Here is a 26,582-nt window from a genome sequence, read left to right as displayed (position 1 = left end):
CTTTGTTCTGCTGAAGGTACTTTGTCAATAAACAAACAAGGTTGCCAGCATTTTAGATGAATTTTGTTTAGATTCTTCGATAGTATTTACGGTTTGTGGCAGTTGTACCCATTCAAAACAATGTTTTTTTTGTGTTAAGTTGGCATGCAATATAGCAGTTAACCTGCCAACTCCCTCCCTGGGCACTGCTAGGACCAAGTCGGCGCTGCCATGCGGGGCTGTTGCCCACAGTCGCCACTGGCACGGTCCAGATTCTTTACCGAAGTATGGGACTGTGTCCTAACGGAATGAGACACCAAGCATGGTTCATTTCCAAAACATTTTTACTCCTCAAAATCTCATACTTGCCATGAATGATTTGATGGGACGTTGCATGCAGAAGGTTAGTTCAAATGAACGTTAGATCTTTTATTGTCACACAACTGTGAACTCAACAGTTTGTTTATGGTACAAAAAAAATCCATCCAAAAATACATTTCTGCAATACATTGTTCAAGTGCTAGTGCCTACAACTGAAATGGAACATCAAAAATACTCTGTCAGTACTTGCAGTATTTGCTCGTAAAAATACCCTGGACGTGGTCTAAACACATTATGGGTCCTCTCTTATCAGCCAATGTAGAGTACTTTCCTCCTCTTTGTCTTATATGTCAAATATGTGGCCATTCAGTCTAGGGCAAGGTTACCTGTGCTGAAAGAAATAAAAATAAACTTGGGGGTTGTGGTATTCTTGTAAAGCCATAAGTCATTAGTACAACACCGTATACAACAAAGTATTGTGGGACAATTCAAACACTGAAACATCCATTTCTTATCAAGTAATGTTTGTGACTAGGAAGAGGTGTTTTAAAAAATATTTGGTAGCCACAATTGAATCTATGAATGTAAAAAAAAAAAAAATTTCTCTCTGGGAATGTTGAACATTTTGAGCAAGTGAATGCTCACCACGAGGTGTACTGAAATGAGGCATATCGCGTAATTCTGCTGAAATAAACTGGGGGACAAAGTTGACGGACGGGGTCCCTACAACTCCATCAGAGCTCGAATCTCCTCGATCCGCGACTGTTTTCGGTCCTGCGCATTCTTCCCCCCGAAGGCCTTCTCCACCAGCTCCTTTTTCCTCCTCTGAATTTTAACCATGTTCTCCTCCACCGAGTCCTTCACAATGAACTGGAGGAGGGAAGGGGAAAAGGAAAGGGTGCTTATTCCGCAGGTGGAAAGTCCAGGGGTCAAAAAGTAAAAGTCCTGCCATGTCTTTCTTCCACCCATGAACGCACTGATTTCGCTAATTAGTTCTACCTCCTGGCTGAAGAATTGTGATAATGAGCAAATCCAGGCGATAGGAATGAAATACTGGGGAGTATTTCAGTCCATTTCATACTGTCTGAACCTGGATTTTCCACCTCTGCATGGGGCCCACGAAGGGGGAATGCATCTTTTGACCTTTAAGAAGCTGATCCAGTTCATGGCAATAGATTTCACAGTGGCTGGTATGAAAAGGATGCATGCCTCAGGGAAAAAGAGGAAATTGGTTCTGCTTCTGGGACCCTGCAGAGATTACTGAAGAATTCCACTCTCCACATGCCAAAAAACTATATCCTGGACAGTGTTCTGTCACCCAAACAGTTACAGACTCGAGTATGGGATGTTAACGCTCACTTTGCTGTCGTTTTGATTACATTTAATAGTTTCAACAGAAAATAATACTCGATGCAGGACTCATGAAGCACCCTGTATACATAGGGTCACTGATTTCCTCCAGTATCCAAATTATCTGTATGTTGTACACCTACATACTGTACATATGTACAGTCAAAATGGCGCCATTGTAAAAGCTAATAATAGTTGATTCTTGTAATTCAATGTGTAATCTTACAGCTAGGTGGGCTTGTAACAGTATGCTGCAAGCTTCTCATTGTCTGAAGAAGACCAGACAGGTGACAAAGCATCGCTTCAAACAGTGTTCAGTGCAACCAGCTAAAGCCATTGTTTTGTTCATTGTTTGTACCTGTGTAGACAGCCTATAGCACTTTTTTGTTATAGCATGGGTTGCTTGTCTTCTGTACGATTTTATGGTTCATATTGTTGAGCCAATTCGCAAATTAGCCCATGATGCCACCATTTTTATTGTACTACTGAGGCCCATCTACTCTAATGAGAACAGAAGAATGCCGTAGAAAGGGTCACCTTGGTAATAACCACATCCTTCTTCTGGCCAAGCCTGTGACACCTGTCTACGCACTGATCCTCCGCTGCAGGGTTCCACGCCTAGACAGGGCGACGAGCAGAGAGAACAGGATTAATCTATACAAAGCAGATGAAATGGAAATAGTGCTCATGTCGGTGTGTGGGCAACCACACCTATCTTTAGCATGCTACGGCAAGAAATTCTGCAGCACACCGATACTGAGAAATAATACTGTACAAGTTATCCAACCGCACAGATGGAGCCTACTTAACAATATAGCTATAAATTAATTTGAAATGTAATACTGCAAAGGTTAGGCTACATTGCCCTCCAAAATGAAATGCACCCCTCATAAAGATAAGCAATAAAGGACTGTACAAAATAAACATGAGTAATGATCTATATTTCATGCTCAACAAAATGGGAAAAGCAAAGGGAGCAAAGAGTTAAAAATGTAGAGGATACAAATTGCTTTAAAAAGAAAAAAAAAGACCATCTGAACAGAACAAAACTGAGCCATATGGTTTTCTACACTATAGAATGCCTTCAGGGAGATCCTGATATTGTGGCTGTTCTTTGTTATTGTGGTACACGCACAGGGATAGGCACAGTGAGGCAGAGTTCACGGCTAATGGTGCCAGAGACTCACTGGGTCCATGAGGAAGACTCTGGAGGCCGCTGTGAGATTTAGCCCCACCCCCCCAGCCTTGAGTGACAGCAGCATGATGGTTGGACATCCCTGGGCAGAGTCCTGGAAAGCCTGGATGGCCTTGGCTCTGCTCCTCTGGCTCATGGAGCCGTCCAGACGAGTGAAAGAAAAGCCCTGCTCCCTACAAAAGAGGGGGAGAAAAGAAAGGAGGGAGAGGGGAAGGAGGGAAGGAGGGAGAGAGGGTTGGGAGGTGAGGAGTGGAAGAGCAAGGAGGACAGTTTGATGGTTCAGATTCACTTTTCATCTCAAAAATCTCAGATTACGGTCCCACTGTTAAAATGTAATTTTTCTATTTTATTTTTGCCGCTTCTGGTATTTTCCTAGCTAAAAATAGCAATCTTGTCTCATGAGTTGGCCCAACCAGTTTGTCCTTATTATGTGACATGCAGGGGATTGTATTTCAATTGTTTTCTTCCCGGGGTTCCTGTAAACAACTCAACCAGCAGTCAAGTGATTAATTATACATCTGAGCGGCTAATTGTGAAATCTGTGAAAACGATTAATTAACCTTATACAGGAATAATGGAAGAAAGTGAACACAACTGGAAGGTCAAGTACAAACGCTACGAGAAGCACGACAGTGAACGAGTGCAACAGTGTCATCCTGGTACACATTACACACAGTCGACGGGATCAGCCTGTAAGAACAGCATGTGCAATTCTGACCTCAAAGGGACTTCGAGCAGGGACAGGAACTTGGTGAACTGAGACACCACCAGACTCTTGATGCTCGGATCCTCTTGCCGAAGTCTTAGCAGGTTGCTCATCAGGGCCTCCACCTGAAGCACACAGGCGTGAAGGCAAACGCGTCCTCAGAAACCGTACGGGTTAAGGCATGGCAAGGACAGAGGGCTTCACGCTTTCTGCTGGCCTGGGTTCCCCAAAGGAAACGACAACAGGAACCCCAGTACTGTAAATTTACTACATTTCCAGCCATGAAAGCTGATTGGAATTTTATGTGCTGCTCATTAATAAGAATGTAGCGTTAAAATATTCTGCACCTGCACAGAGATGTTTTTTTCCACAGCACTTTCACTTTAATTATTTAAAAAATAATTGCATTTGGCCTAATTATTTAAAAAACAAAATCAATCAGTAAAACAAAAAGTCCATGCTAAATACATTTAATGAAGTTGCTTGTTGCAATATTTTCCATCTCTATTTTCATTCGGTGTACTGTCTGTCCCTACTGTCAAACAGAGCAGAAAGTGACAAAATAGTCAGAACACATTTACTTCAAAATCAATCTACCTGCTTTAGAAGGTTAATTTGTGGTAATTAGATGATTAATTGAGATGGTAAATGGTAAAATGTTTACCAATGTTGATCATTAATGTACCTCAATGGAATAGTTGAGGCTCAAGCTAAGACTACAGCAATTTAAGGCTGAGGGGAGGGAACTACCGTCTTTTAACGGACCACCGTTGTTTCTACATTGTTTGTATTCACATGGGAATATCAACTTGGAAACTGACCTTGCTCACTATTGACCAACATAGGCTCCACCCAGCATACAGCAGGTTTATAATCAGCAAACATTCCTTTTTCGGCTGCCTTTAGGTCAGGTCAGGCTTAGTGGACTTTGACATGAGAAGGTGTTCGAAGTAACCACGGGAACTAATCCAGCAGAGTGACCTGTCTCACCCCTTCTGACTCAGCGTGGAAACCACAGATTAGGCAACCCTGTCAACAATTACACACCTGCAAGGCACCTGTAAAAATTCATCTTCAAAGAAATTTCAAGGCCTAGGTTTTATTTTCCTGAACATGACGATATTCAAAGATTTTATAGGAGTGTGGGAACCGCTGCTGCCCAACCACTGCTGTCATCTCACCTTCGAGCTGGACTTCCACGCGTCCTTGTCGTCAGCGGATGCCGACTCCGCGTCCTCCCCCGGGTACTCCACAAGTTCCTGGGTCCGGATCTGTGCCCTGCACAGCGGGCACTTGGCGTTGTCCTGCAAAACAACAACACACAGAGTTCACATTTCTCTCCCAAGGTACTAGGAGTTCTGGCCAATTCTATGTAAACAAATGTGTGTGAATAGGGGTTTTTAAGCTGAAAATTTGTTTTCAATTACCAGACCAGTTATTGCAAGTGCAACCTTAATTTTAGGTTTCACTTCTCTCCATCCATTTCACACACAGTAAGAATGAGAAGAACAGTGTAAAAAAAATTGCATCTGGTAGCCACAACACTAATGTGGTTTCACGTTCAAAGAACTGAGAAGTGTGAAGTATAAACTAACAAACAGAAAAGATCGATTGCAGCAGTCTTTGCAAATATACCAGTGACATCAAGGTAGACACACACACAAAGCAGGTGTGTACAAACACCCGTATGCACGCACGCAGGCGAAACAGGCGAAAGGTGGCAGTGTAGTGTAATGGGTAAGGAGCTGGCCTTGTAACCTAAAGGTCACAGGTTCGATTCCTGGGTGGGGCACTGCCGTCGTACCCTTGAGCAAGGTACTAAACCTGCATTGCTTCAGTATATATCGAGCTGAATAAAAGGAGGCAATGTAAACGCTATGTAAAAGTTGTGCAAGTCGCTCTGGATAAGAGCGTCTGTTAAATGGCTGTAATGTGATGTAAGGGAAGGCTGCTGACCTTTTCGGAGCGGATGACCTCGCAGATGCAGGGCTTGCAGTACACGTGGGCGCAGTAGGTGATGACCGGCTGCCGGAGGGAGTCCAGACAGACGGCGCACTCCTCGTCCGACCCGGAGCTCAGGACCAGGGTGATCTTGTTTATCAGGCGCTCCCTCAGCTCGCTGGGCGTGGACGCATCTGCGTTTTCGAGAGAGGGGGGAAGGTGGGAAAGCTGGTGTCCGTACCCGAACTGGATTAAAAAAAGCAGCTTTCCGTGCTAACACAGTGGGCGGACCAATTGGGAGGAATTTAAATTGAAATGGACAAAAGTGAGACTAACTCAGACTAATTTTATAATCTCAGGAAAACTGTGTATTAACAAAAGAAATTATCCTACAACTGCCACAGCTCGAGGAGAGATCATTGTACATTTGAAGGACACCTGAGGCTACTCAGTAGTTCACCTTATAATTTCCATTCAACACACATATCCAGTTGGAGTTATAAAAATAACAAAGTACTCCAAAATCAAAGCCTGAAGAAGGTTTGGTTCAATCTTCTGGGTTGCTCTACCTCACAGATCAACCCAGAGGGTCCACACTCCAAAGTCCAGTTATGGGTACCTGTTGTACATTTACGACTTTGTCCACTCTCACCTGTCGAACCCGGTGCACTGCGGGAGCTCCCCAGAAGGTGCGGGTGGCAGCAGAACTGTCTCAGCCTGACCAGGATGGCCAGCACGTCCGCGTAGTTCGTCAAGACCGTCCCCTCATCAAAATACCTGCAATAGGGGAAGGCAGCAGGACCCCAGAGTGAAGTAAGATCCATATTTGCATTCCCTGAAATGGTGGAAAAGCCTCTCTGAAAGCTGGTTTTGGGGCGACAGTGTAGTATAATGGGTAAGGAACTGGTCTCGTAACCTAAAGGCCACAGGTTCGATTCCCGGGTAGGACACTGCTGTTGTACCCTTGAGCTGCATAAATGGATGCAATGTAAATTCCATGCATGTCGCTCTGGATAAGAGCGTCTGCTAAATTAACGTAATGTGATGCAATGCTTTGCTAGCTAGAATCCCCCTACCTGCCGATGGCATCCCTGCCCTCCCTTTTGACAGTCTCGTACTCCAGCCTCTCCTCCTCAGACATGGTCACTTTCTGGACAAAGACCCTCTTCTCTGGCAGCTGCACCACCGTGCGTCCTGCCATCTTGCTGGTTTTGGTTCGCCTCAGGGTGATCCCCTTAATCAGAATCTGCAGGTCGCTGGTGGAATAACAAAAGACAAAGGCATTTTTCTCAACGGACACTGATCTTGGTATGACTGCAGACAGTATAGGAACTCTTTGCTAAAGATTTTACTCTTCACATGAAACTGAATGCCCTTCCCTGATTTTGTAAGTTAGGCTTTGGATAAACGGTGGCATGAAGTGAAAACACCCTGCTAGTCCCCGAATACTCACTTAAGCCCTTTGCTGTCGCCCAGGGTGACAGGCCGCTCAATGACCCGGTTCCACCACTCCTTCACGTCGAAAGGCTTCAGCTTCAGAAAGGAGATGAGCATCCACAGGTCTTTCAGGGAGTTCTGAATTGGAGTGCCTGTTGAAAAGAAGTAATTGCAGCTGAAACGGCAATGCGCATTAAGTTCCTGGGCGCCACCTGGTGTCTAAACTAAATCAGTGCAACAAAGGACAGATCATTAAAGTACGATGCTGTTGTGCATCTAAAAGACAACACAACCCCTGAGATGATATGACATCTCAGTTGATCTGATTTGATAGAGAAATGTGAATATGGACTTTTAATATGGACAGCATTCTCACCTGATAAGATCCATCTCCTCTCTGCTGTCAAGCTCAACACGGCCTTGCTCTGCATCGCGTTGGGGTTCCGAACAACGTGCCCCTCGTCCAACACCACCCTCAGCCACTTAACCTCGTGCAGAGGACTGCACTTCTTTCCCTGAAGGGTGCAGGTGATGCAAGAGACACTCTCATGAGAAAGAGGATCACGGGACTCAGATCCTACCCCTCTACAATGCAGCTTATATTTAAGAGCTACATTTTATACGTACACCTTTATTGTAATTCATGTGATTGTTATCAGTACAGATTTCAAGGTCCATGTTTGCATGAATTCAGTAATTGAATTCATGCAAACATGGATCTTGAAATCTGAACCGCGCATAACAATCACATGAATTACAATAAAAAAGTGTAACGTATAAAATAGAAAAGCACTTTTCTTTTAGGTGCACAAAGCACAATTACTGTGTATGAGCCCAGGAATAGTAGTTCAGTTGAATCAATAGGGTTCTACATAAACAATTAGCTAGTAAATGAGTTCTGACACAAAACTCAGGCAAAGTGTCTTATTATCTGAGAAAAGCACATATAAAGGAGCTTGATTTTCAATATACTTACCTTGGTTCAAATTCAAAAACATGTTAATGCATGCTAAATGTTAATTGGTAGGTAAAATGTAGATTTTTTCCCCCTGAGGTTATCTCCAGCACTAAGCGTACTTGCGTCATTACAGTAAAATTCAGATGATGATTTAGAAGATGACATTACAATTTTCAGAGAATATTTATTACTGTGAGAACAACAGAAATCGGGCACCAGCCCACTTGCCCCATAGTCAGCAGACAGCACGTTGTAGGTGGTAAGCACAACGTCCTGCTGGGCCAGGAACTTGACTTGCCGGTTACGCTCTGCGCCGTAGTACAAGTACACGCTCAGCTCCACATCTGCACGAATGTGCTGCTCAAACTGATCCTGGAAAGGCATTGATGACAAAGCAAGGCTGTAAAAAGGCTTGATCGACACAGCTCAACAAATCACCTGCTCATTACTTTACATTACATTACAATTATTTGGCAAACGCTTTTATCTAAAGCGACGTACAATAAGTGCATACCGAAGGTCATTGGAACAACTACAAAACACAGGACCGATAAGGTACAATACTCAATTTGTAACAATTATTCATAGTCATGAACACACTGAGCCCAGTTCACACAGTAAACATTATTCTGACCAAACCTATGCCAAGTCAAACTAGGAGGCATGACCAACTACAACATCAAAATAATGATACAAAGTACAATGAAATGGCATGGCTTGATCTATCAACGTCTACCACCTGTACAGAAAAATGATATGACGATGTGCTGGGCCAATGAAAGGACAGGGAAAATGGCGGTATGGTGAGTCTGGGATTCACAGCAGCCCTCATAATGACAGGCCCATAGTCTTACACACCAGCCAGTTGCTGAGGACTGAGAGGGGGCAGATGACCAAGGTTGCCCTGGCTCCATTGCTGTCAATGGGTTTTGAGGGCATTTTGCTGACTCCTGTGAAGGACAGAAACATGCAAATCCCTTTACTCTGCATAACAATCCGTACCAAGGCAAAGCGAGAGGGGTAATATTCCAGATAATCTTCCAGTGGGTTAATCTTCCAAATCTATCACACAATGTAACCTACTTATTCAGAAGAAATTAATAAAGAAATTTAAATAAGTAAAGATATATTTTATGGAAATACACTGAGACCATATTTACATACATTGCCAGTACTTTATACAGTGTTACACTTCAGCGGCATACCCTGACTCTTCTTCTGGGATTTCTTCTTATGAGAACTTCCTTCCACCACACCCCCACCCAGGGCAGAAGCAAAGTCCATGTCCTCCATCAGCATACAGGGACCTTGAGCCACACAGAACCCAGCGTTACCCACTGTAGCTCAGGGGGCATTCTGGGAGAAATAAAGAGTGCGATGCAACTGCACTCTGCTAACAATGCAAGTGTTGGTTTTTTGAAAATTATCTCCATAAAAAATTTGCCAATTTTAACAAGAACCAAGATCAACTTTCTATAGTGAAAAAAATATTGCATTTATCATAGTTAGGATTTAATCCAATGTCCATGTCCATTGCATTTTCCAATTTTCCAAAAAACGAAATAAAATATTCCCGGTTTCCCTGTATTTATTCATACACTCTTATCAGATATGCATCAAATGACAAAATTAGGAAGGATCAATGGTGTTTCAAAGAGTAAATCATGTTGAATTTGACAGTTTGGAAATTCACAAACTTAAAGTAAAGCAGCAGTAATCTAAAAAGCAATGGCATAAATAAAGTGAAACAAGTAATGGACTTACCTTTCTTTGTGCTAGAGGGACAGTTTGATTTTGCTTTTGTTTTTGCTGAAAGAAAGCCAAATCAAAAAAAAAAATTAAATACACAGACCACAACAATGTGACAATCAATATCACTGCAAACAATTTCATGTCCAGATTCATACCCTTCTTCTTAGGTGCTACAACCTCTTCTGCATCATCTGAATCGATGATAATCAGAACAGGGTCTTCCTGTTGCCTTTGAAGAAAGTTCACAGGCACAAGGTTTGTACACCACATTTTATCTGCATCCAGACCTGTATTATGTTTTCTTTGATCATACAACTGGCATCTAACTTCCTGACTGTGGTTTCATCAAACTCTGCCATAAGTGCAGATGTATTCAGTGCTATAAGATGAAAGACAAGGACATTACCTGTTCATTAAAAGAGTGTTTTTACTATTGGACATTTGATAGACCTCTACCTTTTAGAACAAGAAGGAGTCGCTACTTCTTCCAATGTTAATTCACCGCTCCTCTTTCCATTGTTCTCTACAGTAGGTCAAAATAAAGGTGACAAAGATAGAATACAAATGAGGTCATTACCATGACGGCACGTTTTATAAGCACCTAGGCTTTTAATTAAATTGATTCTTGTAAACCTTCAAAAACAGATATTCAGATGTACCGCACACCTTTCAGATCCGAGTTTTTTCTCTTGGTGCCCGCTGATCCTGGAACAGGTGGTGTGCTCTCCTAATAAAGACATAAAACTAGTCAGTCTATCCATTGGCTGAACTCCATTCAGTTCCATTTAAATTGTCCCCGTTCCTCCCTGCTGGGAATGTTAAAATGCATTTTTAGGGCTGCCACCGTCTAGTTCATCTGTGCTCAAAGGCACAAAGGTTCACACAGAACTTATTCTGAGAGAGCAATGCTAGAAAGAGTTCACGGATTTGTCTGCTTCCACTGCCTAATCCAGTGCATACTTACCATCTTCTCGAGAGGCATTGGTTTCCCATTGTGAAAGTTGGTCAGAATGAGAGCAATAGTCGTGAGGGTTTTTCCCTGAAAGAGAAACAGTTTGTCTTATACCACAGGTGCCCATTATACATAAAATCACAACGCCTGTGACTGAAATGAAAATAGAAATGAAACACACATAATGTCAGAATGCACTGTGCATTAAGAGTATACATTTTATAAGGATCTACACTTTAAATTGGCATTTTATGTAGTTTTTTGTATGACTATGGGCTTATATTTCAACTGATTTAATAAATACGAGTATTAGCATAATTCAGTAGTTCACAAATCTGATTTGTCATTATGAGACAATGACAATAGATTTCTACCAAGAATACCATAGGCCTGGTTTGGCTCTTACCAGTCCCATGTCATCAGCCAGGATCCCTCCACGGACACTGTCCGGCCTCTCTGGTACAGCAAAGTTGGTGAGCACATTTAAATAAAGGCCATTCTTCTCCACCCAAAATGGTGGCAAATCACTGTTGTTCTCCCTTGTGACCATCCAGGCCAGAGCCTGCTTCTGATGTGGGAGTAGTGGTGTGCACACAGCCTAAAACAATTACAGCACACACTTTATTTCAAAGCAAAATAGGTCTCACACAATACTTTTCTTAAATTATGCTTCTGTTCTTAAAAATGTTCCACTGAAAACCAATATGGGATTCATGACACGTGCAGAATTTTGTTTTTGTGCATATCCTAGGTGTATGAAGTGAGGAATGCTGACTGTTTGTAAATTTTATGCGCAATCCTATTCATGCGACGGGCATAAGCAAACAGCCATGAATAAATACAGATAAGAAAAAAAAATGACGAATGCCGAATTGTTTGTGGAAACGTTCTTACACACAGTGTACGATCAAATATGATTGTACACATGTTTCGTGAGTGAGGCCCAATGACTTTTTGATTTGAATTTGATAATTCTGAATACAAACACATTCAAATCCATACATTACTTGTGATGGAAAAGAGAGGTATCCTGATCTGATCTAATGTCTAGAGTTACAGTGAGCTGTCAAATAGTTAACTTAATAACTTTAGTTCAGATATTCTAAATAATTTGCACTCCACAGCAAAGCACAATATTTGGGTCACATGTACAGGCATATATCTGCACCACCCATTTCTGGTTTCATGAGACCTCACATTCCCTTCACTGGCCCTTCAGTTGCCTGAAAGTTGATGGCATGAACTATTTTTAAGTAGAGTGAAATTATGCATCTAATCACCTTTCCTGCTTCCATCTCACGGGTCTTGTCCTCCATCAGGTCATCAAACAGCTTGTCAAAGGCGTTCTTCAGCTGAGAGGCAGGAAACCAGAGGAGGACAGGAAACAACACGGAGTTAAAGCAGTGGCACAAAGACTGGGCAATCTACCAAATAAGTGGAGTACAGCTTACTGACTTTCCCGTATATCTGAGGCAAAATCCCCTGCTATATGCACCACATGCTAGCTTCCAGTCAATATTTTAGAAATGTAAAAACCCACCCAACAGCTCAAAACATTCTTTTGTACAAAATGCGATTAGCATTTTAAATCAAGACATAATATAAGTTACAGTTAAATGAAAGTATTGGGACAATGACTTAAAATCGACAGTTTTCCCTGTGTACTAATCAAATTTATATTTCAAATCAAACAATGACTACGAGGCAAGATTGACAATGTCAGAACTTATTTAATTTGTTTTTCAATGCTTTGGAATGCCATAAGAATAACCCTTGTCATATTGAGATCTACCCTGCTTACTTATTGAGCAACGTCCATGTGTATATGCTACAAAGGTTGAGCTCAGCTGCGTGTGGGTGGGGGGCTGTTGTGCGTTGTTGAAGGCCCCACTTCTGACCCCATGGTCCACAACTACCTTTGTTTTTTGGAAAAGTATCCCTCCCCGTCGCTAAATGAAACCTTTTACAGTTAAAGGATGAACAGTGGAGCCAAACTGAGATCCCTATCGACTAGGCAACATCCTCAACACACTAGACTGCACCTACACATCATTACCATAAATGTAAACACATCATTATTAGACTACATGACAGTGCATATATTTTGCTGTTAGAAATGCTTAACTTACAATACCTGTTCAGGTGTCAGTGGTACTGCCATCACCTTTTTAGTAGGTGCAAGCCATTGGTGTAAAGTCCTATTTGATGTCACACCTTGTGATCCACCTATTACAAATAGAAGTGCAAACTGTGTAATTCCTTTCCATTTGAAAAGCAGTTCTGATTATCTAATTTTAAGGGAGTTACACAGGAAACAGTTCATCCAAAACAGTATGATTTTTTAAAAATTAATTAACAAAAAATGATGACATGCGAAGGGACAGGATATATATTTTTTTTTTTCTGAATGATAATGCAATGCGGTCTGTGATCTAATCTATAAGATAGATACATTTTTAGATGGACCTCATTAGCTTATTAGCTCAGGGTAGGTGGTGGTATCATATCATAACCTATCATGCATTTCCCCTCCGTAAAGAAACCCATATACTTATCTTACCATAATACCACATCCTTCAAAATGTTCATCAAATATTATAGTTATGTGCGTGCACTTGCAGAGTAATCTGAAACTGTGAATTTCTCAATCTTTTGCAGTCTGCAGACAGTTTGTCCTTTTTCAGCTTCATGCACCTCCTGAAAGTAATGCACCATCCCAAAAAAAATTTTTGGAACAATGCTATTAATACTATTACTTTTATAAAGGCGGACAAACATTTAAGCCAGGCATACCTTTTGATTCAAGGTCGAGTTGGAATCCATGCCTTTTCAGTTCATTAGATACTGCCGTTTTGTTCTCCTCCTTCCCCCAGAAGGAAAGGTTGACAGGCATGTTGAAAGCATTCTTCACACCGAAAGGAACAACTCTGTCAACATCAAGAAACATATTATAATTAACTCATTCTCTTTTGCCAATCCAGAAAATGATGTGGTTATTAATATCAATCATTAATATGCATGAAATATGCCCCAATCCATTTCAAAATACATTTATCTGATTCAATACAAATACTTTTAAAACTAATCTTTGATTTGGACTGACACTGACCCTTCAACTTTGGCTAAATTGTTGTCCATGATGTAGGCCATTGGCGCAGCCAGCTGGCGTCTGATGTGCCCGACCTGGCTCCCGTACACATTGGCAACCATAACTGCGTTTTTATCATAGGGGTTGTGAGGTTCCCTAACCAGCGACACCATCTCTCCTTTGTTAACCTGTGCCAACATTTAGAAGTGTGAAAACAAGCTGTCAACAGACGGATCACTGTCTAAATAGCTATCAAACCAACAATTTGACCAATTTTTTAAAACAGGTCACCGTTAATCTTCTCAATGAGGTAGTGAGACTAACAAGCAAACAGGCATGCAGAGGGCTCCGAGTTCCCGTGCCCATTTCCCCCCAAAGTGCCCGATGTGCCCCTTTGACTTGATACAACAAATGATTTGCATATTTATTGTTGTTGTCATTCATTTCATTTATTCATTTCGGCAAAATATATTCTGTACAACAACTAGCCATGTGTTGTAAAGCAGCTTTTCTAGGTTGGTAAAACCGATTGTCATTTGAGCACTGCCCCTCGAAAGTTCTCTGCGCAGCTCTGCAAGCAAGGTGAATGGCTGAAAAGTAAAAGCAAGGTGAAAAGTAGAACATTTCATTTTTTAAACACTCGGGAACCAGCGTGTTGTAGAAACACCATTCACAAACAACATACAGCTCAAACTGAAACCTAGCTATATACAAACGGTACTTACAACCCCAGTATAGTAACGTAATCCGACAACGCTTCCTCTAATGGTTCCAAACAGTACGTTAGCCTCCGGTTCGTCATCAGCAGCTGCAGCAGAGTCCTCTGCAGAGCGCCGTATGGCTTGGGACAAGGTTTCCGTTTGGTCCGAACCTAAGAAGTCTATGAAGCTTAATTCCAAGCCGACGCCGCCGAACCGTCTAAATTCCATGATGCCTTAACAGCATTAAATAAAACACAAATTAGTCAATCTAAGCAACAGTATTGCACGAGGTTCTAAACGTATATACAGTGTCCAGATTCCAAGTTGCCAAGCGATTGGTAACTATGCAGCTAGTTAGGGTTAACTATCTACTTTATCCGCCTAGCTCCTGTTGCAATTTCTTTAGATTCCAACGTAGATATGCACACACCAACCTTTTTGGCTGGCTATAGTTAACTGCGCATCCTGCTATTTCATATGGCAAGCTAGGGAGCATTAGCGCGTTTACTCCCTTAGATCTATCACTTACTTGCAAACTAGACTACAGCAATAGTCCGAAAATATTTTTGACAGTTTGATCAGTGTTAGTAAACAATATACCAGCGCCAAATTGAAAACGGCCTTTCAACCAGGAAATCCACAATAGCTAGTTCATCTGTCGCGGGATTTTGCGGAAGCAATGAACATGCGCAGTAGAACGAGGCAACTTCACTCCTGATTCTGACTAGAGAACGATGCGAACACTTAATCTTTTTATGTTCCAGTTAGTTTATTGAAACTTTTCGTATTTCGACCGATGGCAACCATATACGAAAAGTTTAAATAACTGGTACATAAAAAGATTGACAGTGTTACTATAATTGGAACATAAAATGTGCTTTCAGAATATGTAGCTAATAGGCTATAGGCTTTCTTTCAAATTCTGTACAAATGCCATTGTACAATGTGTATCGGGGGCTGGGGTCCATTCAGATTTTTGAAACTGATTTAAATTTAGTCACTGAATTTGGATTCCAAATCAATGCTCCTACCCAATTCTTCCTAAATTATTTCAAGTAACTTAACTCTCAGCCCATAAAAACATTAATTTCTGTACCTTCTGACCCCATTTCATTTCAACAGACAGAATTCACAAACAACTTCACACAATAAAGCCACAAATTTAGGGGATTTTGTGTTTTCTTCTTCTTCTTCTTCTTTTTACTGCCTGATTACATCATTGCAAATGCTCCAAGCCTACAAATAATATGTCTCCCCATTGGACATTTGTGGTACAGCAGCCAATAAAAACATTGGATACACAAGCAAAATGACATATACAGAAAGAGCAAAATTGTTATACTCATGTCTCATTCACTAATAGCTCACCAGGTAGCATGTCTACCTGTGCCTTTTTTGGATGACTGACAGACTAGGTTAAAATCCCCCCTCGGACTCATGAAAACCTCTCGCTCATCACACTGCCTTGCTGGGTAACTAAACATAAAATATTAAAATTATTGCTTTTGCATCTGTATAATCTTTTGCGAAAAACTCATATTTCTGAAATACAAAAAAAAATACACCCACACTTTAGCCAGTTCCGCTTTCTGCATTTTAACCAAGTATAACATTAGCTACCTTGCAAACAACACGACAGACCGACTGTATAATGTTAGTTCTGCAGACAGCTGTGAAATTAATAAGCAGTAAAATCAGTGTTGCACTTCGGTCCAGTAGGTAATGTTAATACTGGTCGTATAGAACTGGCGCAACATAATGACTTCTTCACGGCAGGTATTTTTCTTAAAAAGTGACAATGTTAAATGGACGGCTATGCCGTTTCTACTGTTCCATATTTTTTAACTAGGCTACTTTCACTACGCTGTAACACCACATTTCTAAATTAATGTTAGCTAGCCCTATAGAGTCAGGTCCATAAATATTTGGACATTGACAAAGTTATTGTTATTTTAGCTGTCTACCACAGCATATTGGAGTTGAAATTAAATAATGAATATGAGCTCAAAATTCAGACCTTCAGCTTTAATTTGAAGGTATTTACATCCAAATCGGGTGAACGATGTAGTAAGTACAGCACTTTTTATATGTGGTCCCCCCCTTTTTAAGGGACCAAAGGTAATTGGACAATTGGCTGCTCAGCTGTTCCATGACCAGGTGTGTGTTATTCCCTCATTATTTCATTTACAAGTAAGCAGATAAAAAGTCTAGAATTGACTTCAAGTGTGGCATTTGCATTTGGAATCTGTTGCTGTTAACTCTCAATATGAAGTCCAAAGAGCTGTCACTGTCGGTGAAACAAGCCATCATTTGGCTGAAAAAAAAAACACAAATAAACCATCAGAGAGATAGCAAGAACATTAGGTGTGGCCAAATCAACTATTTGGTACATTCTTAAAAAGAAAGAACGTACTGGTGAGCTCAGGAACACCAAAAGGCCCGGAAGACCACGGAAAACAACTGTGGTGGATGACAGAAGAATACTTTCCCTGGTGAAGAAAAACCACTTCACAACAGTTGGCCAGATCAAGAACACCCTCCAGGAGGTAGGCATATCTGTGTCAAAGTCAACAATCAAGAGAAGACTTCACCAGAGTAAATACAGAGGGTTTACCACAAGATGTAAACCATTGGTAAGCCTCAAAAACACGAAGACCAGATTAGAGTTTGCCAAAAAACTATGTATAAAAAACGTTGTAATTCCTACATTGCTCATACAATATTTTTGACAAAACCCTTAAATTAAAGCTGAAAGTATACACTTATCATCTTGATTGTTTCATTTCAAATCCTTTGTGGTGGCGTACAGAGCCAAAATGATGAAAATTGCATCACTGTCCAAATACTTATGGACTTGACAGTATATCCTCTACCGACATAGCCTAACAGACATAGCTTAGTAAGTCTGTCATGTACAATAGCCCATTAAAAACGCTTCCATTTAAAAATATGACATACACTTTAATGTCTTTGTCATTCACAGTACAAAAAGAAATGATATCTGATGAACACATTTTCAAAGTAAAACAATGCCAAGCTACTTATACATGGAAAGCAAAGTCTATAAATCATTACTTCAAATCCAGGCCTGCCATTAAAAGAATTGGAATCAAAATATAAAAAAATAAAAATAAAAAAAGTTACATGAAACAATGTCTTAGCTCACAAATTAAAACAAACCGTATTACAAAAAAATGGAAAAAAAATATAAAATGTGACTTATGGAACGCACAGACGTTTAAAGGGCAGGCTGGGCAGATGCCGTCCTTGTTTACCTGTTAATTTCCTGTTTGTTTCCATTTAACTGTTAACAATTGGTTATTTCCTAGTCATGTTTGTGGGGTCTTTGGAAGAGGGGGAGCTGGCACCCATGTTTGCGGATACCCTGTATAAGAGAATAGCCTGCAAAATAAAATAAAAAATGGAGCACCCATTTCCTTCTCTGCTACAATATGTCTGTCATCCTCACTGGAGCTGTGATAGCGAGTGAGTGTAGGCCAGTGAGATCAATTTTGTGCAGCTCCCCAATGCCTACTAGTATGTTGAAATAAATCTCCACCACGGAAATTCATTCTTACCATCAGCTCAGGGACTCTTTTTGACCCGGGAAGCCCACAAATCACCACAATATCAGTTTCGGGTTCATTCAGATTTTTAGCAAGCCACACAGGGTAGGCTTAGGCTATATCACATAACATGTTCGATTTTAAAGTACATTCTTTGGTCGGTTGAGTCTGACATCTATGTAGAATTTTAAACAGTATTTCTACTACCTTGCTAGTTAATAAATATTATTTATTTAGCTAATATTTAGCTAAAATCCAAGTCCATTTCCAGTTTAGATTCTCATAAGGCCCTGTCTCATATCAAATATATTAGCATACTCCTTTGGAGGGACTGGGAAGTTGTGTACAATAAGTAAATCGCTGTATTATAATCAAGAAGTTGACTAACTAATAATATACCTCTTTCAAACCATTTCTTATTTAAAAGTGACTTGTTTTTAAATTTAATATCTTGGTTATTCCAAACGAAGTAATCATGAGGTGAGAAGTTGTGCTTGTATATTAATGACCAGCTTAATAACATTCGTTTATCAATATGGAAGAGAGAGTTTTAGAGGGGTTTTGGAAATATTATAATTGCATCTTAGTTAGATAGGCATAGTGTTGACTAGGCCATATATCAATAGAATCATTGAGAGTGAAATAAAAATCTCCTCCTAATAATATTTTCATATTTGTGTATTTTCCAATTATGCATTCAATTTTGTTGTTTAGAATCTCTATAAAGTTCATATTTTCTTTTTTACTGTTATATCCATACACATTTCCTAGAAGATACAAACCAATTAATCATTTTTAAATATTACCAAAAAAATAAAATGACCATTCTCATCTGGTGATACAAATAAAGTGTCACCACAGAATTTATGTTGAGCTCCAGCTGAGACCAGACCTATTCACCGCATTGAGTTTTCCAAGAATTTGAATCATTTAGACCTGAGTGAGACTCCTGTATAAAACAAAATCTTTAACGTATAAAAAAATAGTTGTCTCTTAATCCCTGAGCATTAAAATAAATATATTTTAACATACAATCTATGGAGTTAGTTTTCTGAGAAATAGAAGTGCAACAGTACCAAAGGCCTGCACTCCTGATATTTGAATTTAAAAGCTTATATATATATTTGCTTATATAAACATAGTTTCTCAGTGCAATTTTAGAACAAACAAATCAAACTTATCGTACAACACATAACAAATATATAAACTCTTTTTTTTCTTATATCAGCTCAATATTAGTTGGCTGCTTGGTTGAACATTGGAATTGGTCTTTATCAATACAATACAATGCTGTCATTTTAAACCATTTGGAAATTTGACTGTATCCATATTTGCACTCAATCAATCCTGTATGGGAAAAAAATCTCTTAGAAGTAGAACTAAAAAAATATGCATGTTGTGCGGTGCACAGTCCGCTCACCTACTAAGTATGTTCTGTCCATGCATTCCTTGTGCTTGCTCCCCTATATGCCAGTTCAGTACAGCACACACCACAATTCACATATCAAATAAAATGCAAAATCACTCTGCAGTGGACATTCAATCAAGTTAACGCCTTAACATAATCGCACAGTCTACAGGAATGTGGTTGCAGTGCTTTTAAATAGCTGTCTGATTATGATTTTGGTGGGTGGAGGTCCTTTCTTTTTCCGGCACTCAGTAATGCATGCCCTTGCTCCAATGAAGTAGGCAATTCTGCCATCCTTTCTTGCTCTTTCTACCAGTGGCCAGAGCAAATTACGCCTCGCCCAGTCCTCCAGAGAAAAATCTTCCTTAAAACGTTGCTTCTTCTCCCGCAGATAAGTCAAATTCTTTGCCGCTTTCCATGTGCTGTCACAGTAACGTCGCATGGAAAACTGGACTATAACAGCCCTTGGACGGCCTTCTTGAAGTGGATGTCCCAACCAGTAGACACTGTCGAATACCTCGGGTAGTTTACCCGTACAATCTGGTGCCGTTTCCTGGCCAATCTTGATAACTCTCTCTCGAATGTTTTCCTCATCCAGCCCTAGCAAGTGCGGATCCCAGATCTTTTATATCTTGACAACTCCGTCATCTTGTTTTTCAGTTCAAAAATATTTTGGTCTGTTTTGTTCATTCTGGTTACAGTTTCCACCATTTTGTCTTTGATACCTCTAAATTTTTTTTTCTATTGAAATTTAATTTTGGGGGTGATTAAATAACCGGCAGAATATTCCCTGTGATAGGCTACATTGCATCTTTTGAGAAAGCACACAAGATGCACAAGAGGCTGTAATTTGGTAGCGGGAGCAAAGCAATGATTTCATGAAACTTTTTTTTTTAAAAACACAACAGAAAATGATAATCTTTCAATAAGTTGTCCCATTGGACAGGTCAGTATCTAGAAAGTAGCCCATCTCCATGCATTAACATTTAAAAAAAACACAAAACAAGAAGGCAACTTGTGTGCAAGTGTGCGAACATTTTATACCTGCTCCAGCAATTTTGGGAGCAACTGGACTTTGTATAAATCCTCCAGGCTGTTGAGATACTTGGCCCAAGCTGCATCTTTATTGATGGGAATAATGATGCTCTGCTTTTTTGTCCAAACGACAAAGTAGCAGATGTCACGTTTTGCTATATGCAGCTGGCCCTGGACCTGGTGCCAGTATCTATGATCTTGTCTTAGCTGGTATGTTCTGCCATCTTTCCTCAGGCAGAAGTCCTTATTCAGTGATGCCTCTTCGATTGTGAGTTCTCTTTCCCTGAATGGACATTTAACTTCCAACAGGGCATGTGTACCCACAAGGCCATCTGGGGATGCACCGAGGACACCAGACTCTGTGATCCAGAACCCTGACTCCTGTACCTTCAGGCCTGTTGCTGTCTCAAAGGCCTTCACCCCCTCTTGCTCATTTTCATTCCCCCAATCTATAGACTCCACACCATCCAGGTCACATGGCTCCAACACTCGCTGTATGAGAGATGGTGTAACATGTTTGGCTAACAACACTGCCCCAAAATTGCTGGCCGTCAGTCTGCCTCGGCGGAGTGCATACCATGCAGGATTGTTTTGTTGTCCAACTGTGGCTGACTGGACAGCCTCCTGCTGCTGCTGTGTCACCCTCAGGTTGTGGAGTACCAAGGTACATCCCTGTTCACCATACTTTGCCACTACTTCCTCAACAGTGGAGATTGGAAAACCACCAGGTGCAAGCCATTGGTGTGAAGTCCTATTTGGTGTCGCACCTTGAGATCCACCTGTCACAAATAGAAGTGCAAACTGAGTAATTCCTTTCCATTTGAAAAGCAGTTCTGATTATCCAATTCTAAGTCATGAAGGGAGCTACAAGGGGAAAAAGTAATCAGAAACCAAAACAGTATAAACTAGGAATGTGATTTTTGTTCATGTGATCAGTCAACTAATAATTATAACATGCAAAGTGACTGGGGAAATTGTTATTTTTTAAACTATAATGCAATGCGCTTCCCAGAATGCTATGTGAGCCAAAAGAGTAAACATAAATGGTAAAGCGCACTGAAATTGGCATGAATATCTGAAAAAAGTCCCATGGCATTTTATGGAAAAATTGGATGAACCATTTAAATGCAAAATAGCTCATGACAGCCTTTTCATACAGAAGCACAGGATCAATTTGGAGAATTAGCCAGATTTAAAGAAATAAACAGTGAAAGAAACAATATTTATATTAACATTGTTTTCCAGCTCTATGAAACCTCAACATTACCTGCCAATCCATTTCAAATTTATCATAAATTACATGTGCATCAGGTGTGAGCAAGGACAGTTGTACTCATTTCTATATTTATTTCCAACTTCTACTCTAAATAATTTAATTGGTCAAATCATATGTATGGTATAGCATGTTCCCTATATCAATTTATGACTCAATGAATCGCAGCTGTCAACCACTTTCATGTCTCTGTATGAAATTCTTACTGTGGTCTAAAATATAAGATAGATAGATAAATTGTTAGATAGACCTCATTAGCTTATTAGCTCAGGGTAGCTGGCGGTATCATATCATAACCTATCATACATTTTCCCTCCGTAACAAAACCCAATTACTTATCATAATACCACATCCTTCAAAATGTTCATCAACTGTTATTGTTATGTGATTCCACTTGCAGACTAATCCAAAACCGGCAATTTTTTATCTTTGTTGCAGTCTGCAGACAGTTCATCCTTATTTTTTTTCCTGCTTCATGCACATGTAAGTAATGCATCATCCTAAAATATTTGTTTGAAACAATACTATTAATGCTATTAGGCTACTTGTATACAGAGAGGACAAACACTTAAACCAGGCATACATTTTGATTCAAGTGTGAGTTGGAATCCATGCTTTTTCAGTTCATTAGATACTGCTGTTTTATTCTCCTCCTTCCCCCAGAGGGAAAGACAGACAGGCATGCTGGAAGTACGGTTCACACTGATAGGAACAACCCTGTAGACATCAAGTAACACGTTATAATTTACAATTTATTTTTTGTGCAATCTGGCTAATTATGTGGCTATTAATATCAATCATTAATATGCACCAAATGTGCCCCAATACATTTAAAAATTCATTTATCTCATTCAATGTAAATATTTTTAAATTAATCTTTGACTTTGGACTGACACTGACCCTTCAACTTTGGCGAAATTGTTGTCCATGATATAGGCCATTGGCGCAGCCAGCTGGCGTCTGATGTGCCCGATCTGGCTCCCGTGCACATTGGCAACCATAACTGCGTTTTTATCATAGGGGTTGTGAGGTTCCCTGACCAGCGACACCATCTCTCCTTGGTTAACCTGTGCCAACATTCATAATTGTGAAAACAAGCTGTCAACAGATGTATCGCCCTCTGTATCAAGATGTATCAAGCCCTTTTCTCATTTAAGCACTCCCCCTCAAAAACTCTCTGCCCAGCCCTGCAAGCAAGGTGAATAGGTTGTCAGAAAAGTAGAACATTTCATGTTTTAAACACTCGGGAACCTGTGTGTTGTAGAAACATCCTTCACGAATGTTCAAAATTCATAAACAAGATATAACCAGTGAAACCTATCTATAAACAAACGATACTTACACCCCCAATATAGTGACGTAATCCGACAACCCTTCCTCTAATGGTTCCAAACAGTACGTTATCCTCCGGTTCGTCTTCCGCGGCTGCAGCCGAGTCCTCTGCAGAGCGCCGCATTGCTCGGGACAAGGTTTCAGTTTGGTCCGCACCTAAGAAGCTTAATCGCCTAAATTCCATGGTGCCTCTGATAACAGAATTGAATAAAACATAAAAGTAGCCCACATTTGAGCAGCAGGATTGCATAAGGTTCTAGTGTCCAGATTCCAATTTAGCATGTGATAGATAACTATACTGCGAGTTAGGGTTAGACTAACTATACATTTCATCCGCTGTTACAGAAGAGTGTCACAGTTTATAGTCCTAAAATCCGGGAGTTCGTTCGCTTTTTTTACCCTTTTCGTTTTCTGCCAAAAATAAGGTCTGTGGTGAACGTAACCCAGATAACAAGACGACATTGAAAAAACACTGATTTTCCATCTGAACAGATGATAAAATATCCTACACGCTTTCATGAATTGCAGTCCTCAGTGCAGGATTATTTCTGAAACCTGCCATTGAGGCTACGAAACACGTAGGCCTATGCCTATTCCACTTCTAAGTGCAATTTCTGTTGAACCTTTTTTAAATCTGAAATTTATAACTTCATTTTTTTGCAGGCAGTTCAAAATGGCTCCGCTACGCTCCGGACCGGATGGTTGGGGCTAGACGCCAGACAGCGCAGGAGTGAATTCGCAAATAATAAAATTAAACTAAATAAACTTGTTTTAATGAACTAAATAAACTTGTTTTTTTAAAACTGATGTAAAGTTGTCCGTTGTCATCTATATATTAGATAAAGCCTAATGTTTCATAATATAGGGCTATAGATATATTTCATAACATTTATCCTGGGTGTAGATAAAGCAGGACATATTTTTTTCACAATATTTTGAAGTATTAATAGTAATTTGCTGTGGTTTAATATTGGTTGAAGTCCCGTTGACCTTTAGTTATGATTTCAACGTTGTTTCACCGAGGGTGCAAAAGTGATGATTGTTTGCTATCTGGGAAGCCACAGAGAGTTTTGTTCTACGAGATAAATTATATTAATATTAATTAATTAATATCTCAATCGTGGATTTCGAAACTGTTATGTAGGCTACATTTATACATGTAGTTTCAGTATAGCAATTTGTTATCAATTTTTTTTTTTTAAGCACATAACGGCTTCAAAGCACATAACGGATATTAATGGGTGCAATTTATCTCGTAGACCAAAACGTGAAACTGTCTTAGACAAACGTTAACCACAGACCTCATTTTCAGCAGAAAACGAATTCCCTATGGGGGAAAAAGAACTCGAAATCTGTCAAGTGAACCCATGGCGGAGGAAACGTCCGGGTTGTCAACACTATTTGTTTAGGTGTCATCATACATACGCACGTAACACAACAATCTTTTTCGCTGGCCAGCTAGTAAGCTGCGCAGCCTGCTAGGCTACTTTATATGGCAAGCTAGGGAACATTAGCCCGTTTTACTCCCGTACAACTATCACTTACCTGCAAATTACAGCAACAGTCGTGAAATCGTTTTGACAGTTTTACCAAATTCCAAAACGATAGGCGGCGACCGAACCAGGAAATCCAAATTGCTTATTCATCTCTCGCGGGATTTTGATTTATAGGCTACGAGTTGAAGTGTGTTGAACTAACATGGACCAAATCGAGGAGAGGTGAACTGAGGACATCCGTTACGTACATTTGTACGACTCTTCTTCGCCACAATTACAAAGACTGCCATATGGCGCAAATTCATGGAAAGAGATTTCCACAAACATCGGTGTGGACGTCACGGAAATGTATAAAGAAATGGAAGAACCTGAGGGACAAGTACGTTCGCCTCCGAAAAGGACTCGCTAGGAGGAGCGGGGACCCAGATGGGGAAAAAGTGTCCGCATTTTATTTGTTTCTTGCCTGGCTGGCACCGCATATAAAGCACCAGGACACAGAGTCAAATAATGACGACAACATAACATGTTATAAGGTAAATATAACATGTTCTTTGTATCATAAACCTCTATGTTGTAAGTGTTTTGCACAAGTTTCCGTGAAACAAAAATGTAATATGTAATAGACTAATTGTATCTGGCTTGCTCATAATAAAAACGCAATAACCAGTATTCTGCCAATGTAGCCATATGTCGTTTTCTCGTTTTCATGGCTCTGCCAGTCCGTGTATAGACACTGAATGCATATATTACCTGGATGTATAATTACAAAGACTAACTTAAACTATTTAGTAAATGGACTGCATTTATATAGCGCTTTTATCCAAAGCACTTTACAATTGATGCCTCTCATTCATCCATTCACACACACACTCACACTCCAACAGTGAAAGGATGCCATGCAAGGTACCAGTCAGCTCATTGGGAGCAATTAGGGGTTGTCTTGCTCAGGGACACTTTGATGCGCCCAGGGCAGGGGATCGAACCGGCAACCCTCCGGCTGCCAGACAACCGCTCTTACCTCCTGAGCTATGTCGAAATTGCTATTTGTAATTTCTTTCACAATCACAGGCTGGAAGTGATTCGACCTCAAGTACTTCAGCTGTTGAAGAGACACCCACAGAAACAGTTGCTGAGGAAAACCGACAACCACCAGACATTCCACCTTCACGCCCACCTTCACCTTCAGAATCATCGACATCAAGTAGTGAGGTCAACTCACCAGTTGACCTCACCAGACCACTCAGCCATCTCCTCTGTCCCCCCAGCCATCTCCTCTCCCCCCAAGCCCAAGGATGGCACAGAAGAGGAAGAGGAAAGAACAGAATGACTTGCTTCAGAAGCAGGTTGCCCAGTTGGAGAAACGCAGGGTGGAACTGAAACAGAGACTGTCGCAGTACAACGATGAGCTCTTCAGGTTTGGGCAAACTGCTGCAGACATGCTGCGGAGGCTGCCGGAGGAGCACAGGGCACAGGCGATGTTTGACATTTACAAACTACTGTTTGAGAGGCAGCAGCAGTAAATATGAACAATTGCACAATTTAATATTTTGTCAGTTCCTGTTTATACATACTGTTTATACACGTACTGTAAATATGAACAATTACTTAAGTAAAGGATCTGAATACTTCTTCTGTCACTGGTTCCTGTTTATACACTCACTTACTGTTTATACATTTGATTTTATAACAGGTCTTTATTTAAACAGTTACTTTTAAAATGAAGGTTTTACTCATTTGTATTTGCGCTGATTTGGCTTAAGGGCTTTAGCATTTAATTTACCAAATAGTAAATCCTGATAACCTTTAAAAAAAACCAGTTAGACAAAAACAAAGGGGCGGCATTTATACGTGGAAAGATAGTACAAAAGATTTATTTATGTTCAATACAAGTACAAAAGATTTATGTTCAATACAATTTACAATATGTGTTCAATACACATGATAGGAAAGACAAAATTAATATAGAGAATAATAAATTCAGGGTGGTGTGGTGGTAAGGGAATTGGGCTGTAACCAGAATATTACTGGTTTAAATGGCTACCAATTACTGGTTTAAATGGCTACAAACTACATTTTGATAACAGTGAATTCT

At 40.3% G+C, this 26,582-nt stretch overlaps 2 protein-coding genes and 1 long non-coding RNA gene across 5 annotated transcripts; 1 reads left to right on the top strand and 2 right to left on the bottom strand.

Moving 5' to 3' along the window:
* Positions 1-305: 305 nt before the first annotated feature.
* On the bottom strand, positions 306-15,120 carry hltf (helicase-like transcription factor). 3 transcript variants are annotated; one of them, XM_064338683.1, is made up of 25 exons: positions 14,981-15,120; positions 14,405-14,613; positions 13,701-13,867; positions 13,385-13,518; positions 12,726-12,817; positions 11,872-11,943; positions 10,998-11,189; positions 10,604-10,678; positions 10,306-10,366; positions 10,096-10,162; positions 9,795-9,868; positions 9,652-9,696; positions 9,093-9,194; positions 8,746-8,837; positions 8,116-8,259; positions 7,306-7,444; positions 6,946-7,081; positions 6,569-6,748; positions 6,145-6,269; positions 5,508-5,686; positions 4,733-4,855; positions 3,564-3,676; positions 2,838-3,018; positions 2,188-2,268; positions 306-1,170 (listed from the first exon to the last, which is right to left on the bottom strand). In XM_064338683.1, the coding sequence occupies exons 2-25, from the start codon at positions 14,606-14,608 to the stop codon at positions 1,024-1,026; spliced, it is 2,925 nt and encodes a 974-aa protein (XP_064194753.1). In that variant the 5' UTR covers positions 14,609-14,613; positions 14,981-15,120; the 3' UTR covers positions 306-1,023. The 3 variants fall into 3 exon arrangements, with proteins under 3 accessions (XP_064194753.1, XP_064194751.1, XP_064194752.1); XM_064338681.1 differs by having other exon boundaries at positions 14,910-15,067; XM_064338682.1 differs by having other exon boundaries at positions 14,815-15,055.
* Positions 15,121-17,320: 2,200 nt separating this feature from the next.
* On the bottom strand, positions 17,321-24,678 carry LOC135256676 (uncharacterized). The gene is made up of 5 exons (XM_064338684.1): positions 24,540-24,678; positions 23,005-23,185; positions 22,563-22,729; positions 22,246-22,379; positions 17,321-21,168 (listed from the first exon to the last, which is right to left on the bottom strand). Exons 2-5 carry the CDS (start codon positions 23,176-23,178, stop codon positions 20,393-20,395), a joined length of 1,251 nt encoding a protein of 416 aa, XP_064194754.1. The 5' UTR covers positions 23,179-23,185; positions 24,540-24,678; the 3' UTR covers positions 17,321-20,392.
* Positions 24,679-24,871: 193 nt separating this feature from the next.
* On the top strand, positions 24,872-26,118 carry LOC135256678 (uncharacterized). Its single transcript, XR_010330486.1, has 2 exons — positions 24,872-25,023; positions 25,559-26,118. It is a non-coding gene; the product is annotated as an uncharacterized LOC135256678 (long non-coding RNA).
* Positions 26,119-26,582: the final 464 nt, after the last annotated feature.

This window comes from Anguilla rostrata, chromosome 6 (genome assembly GCF_018555375.3).
Source record: "Anguilla rostrata isolate EN2019 chromosome 6, ASM1855537v3, whole genome shotgun sequence".
NCBI lineage: Eukaryota > Metazoa > Chordata > Actinopteri > Anguilliformes > Anguillidae > Anguilla > Anguilla rostrata.
The sequence above is the reverse complement of the archived record's forward strand: the minus strand, read 5'-3'. Positions and strand labels throughout refer to the sequence as shown.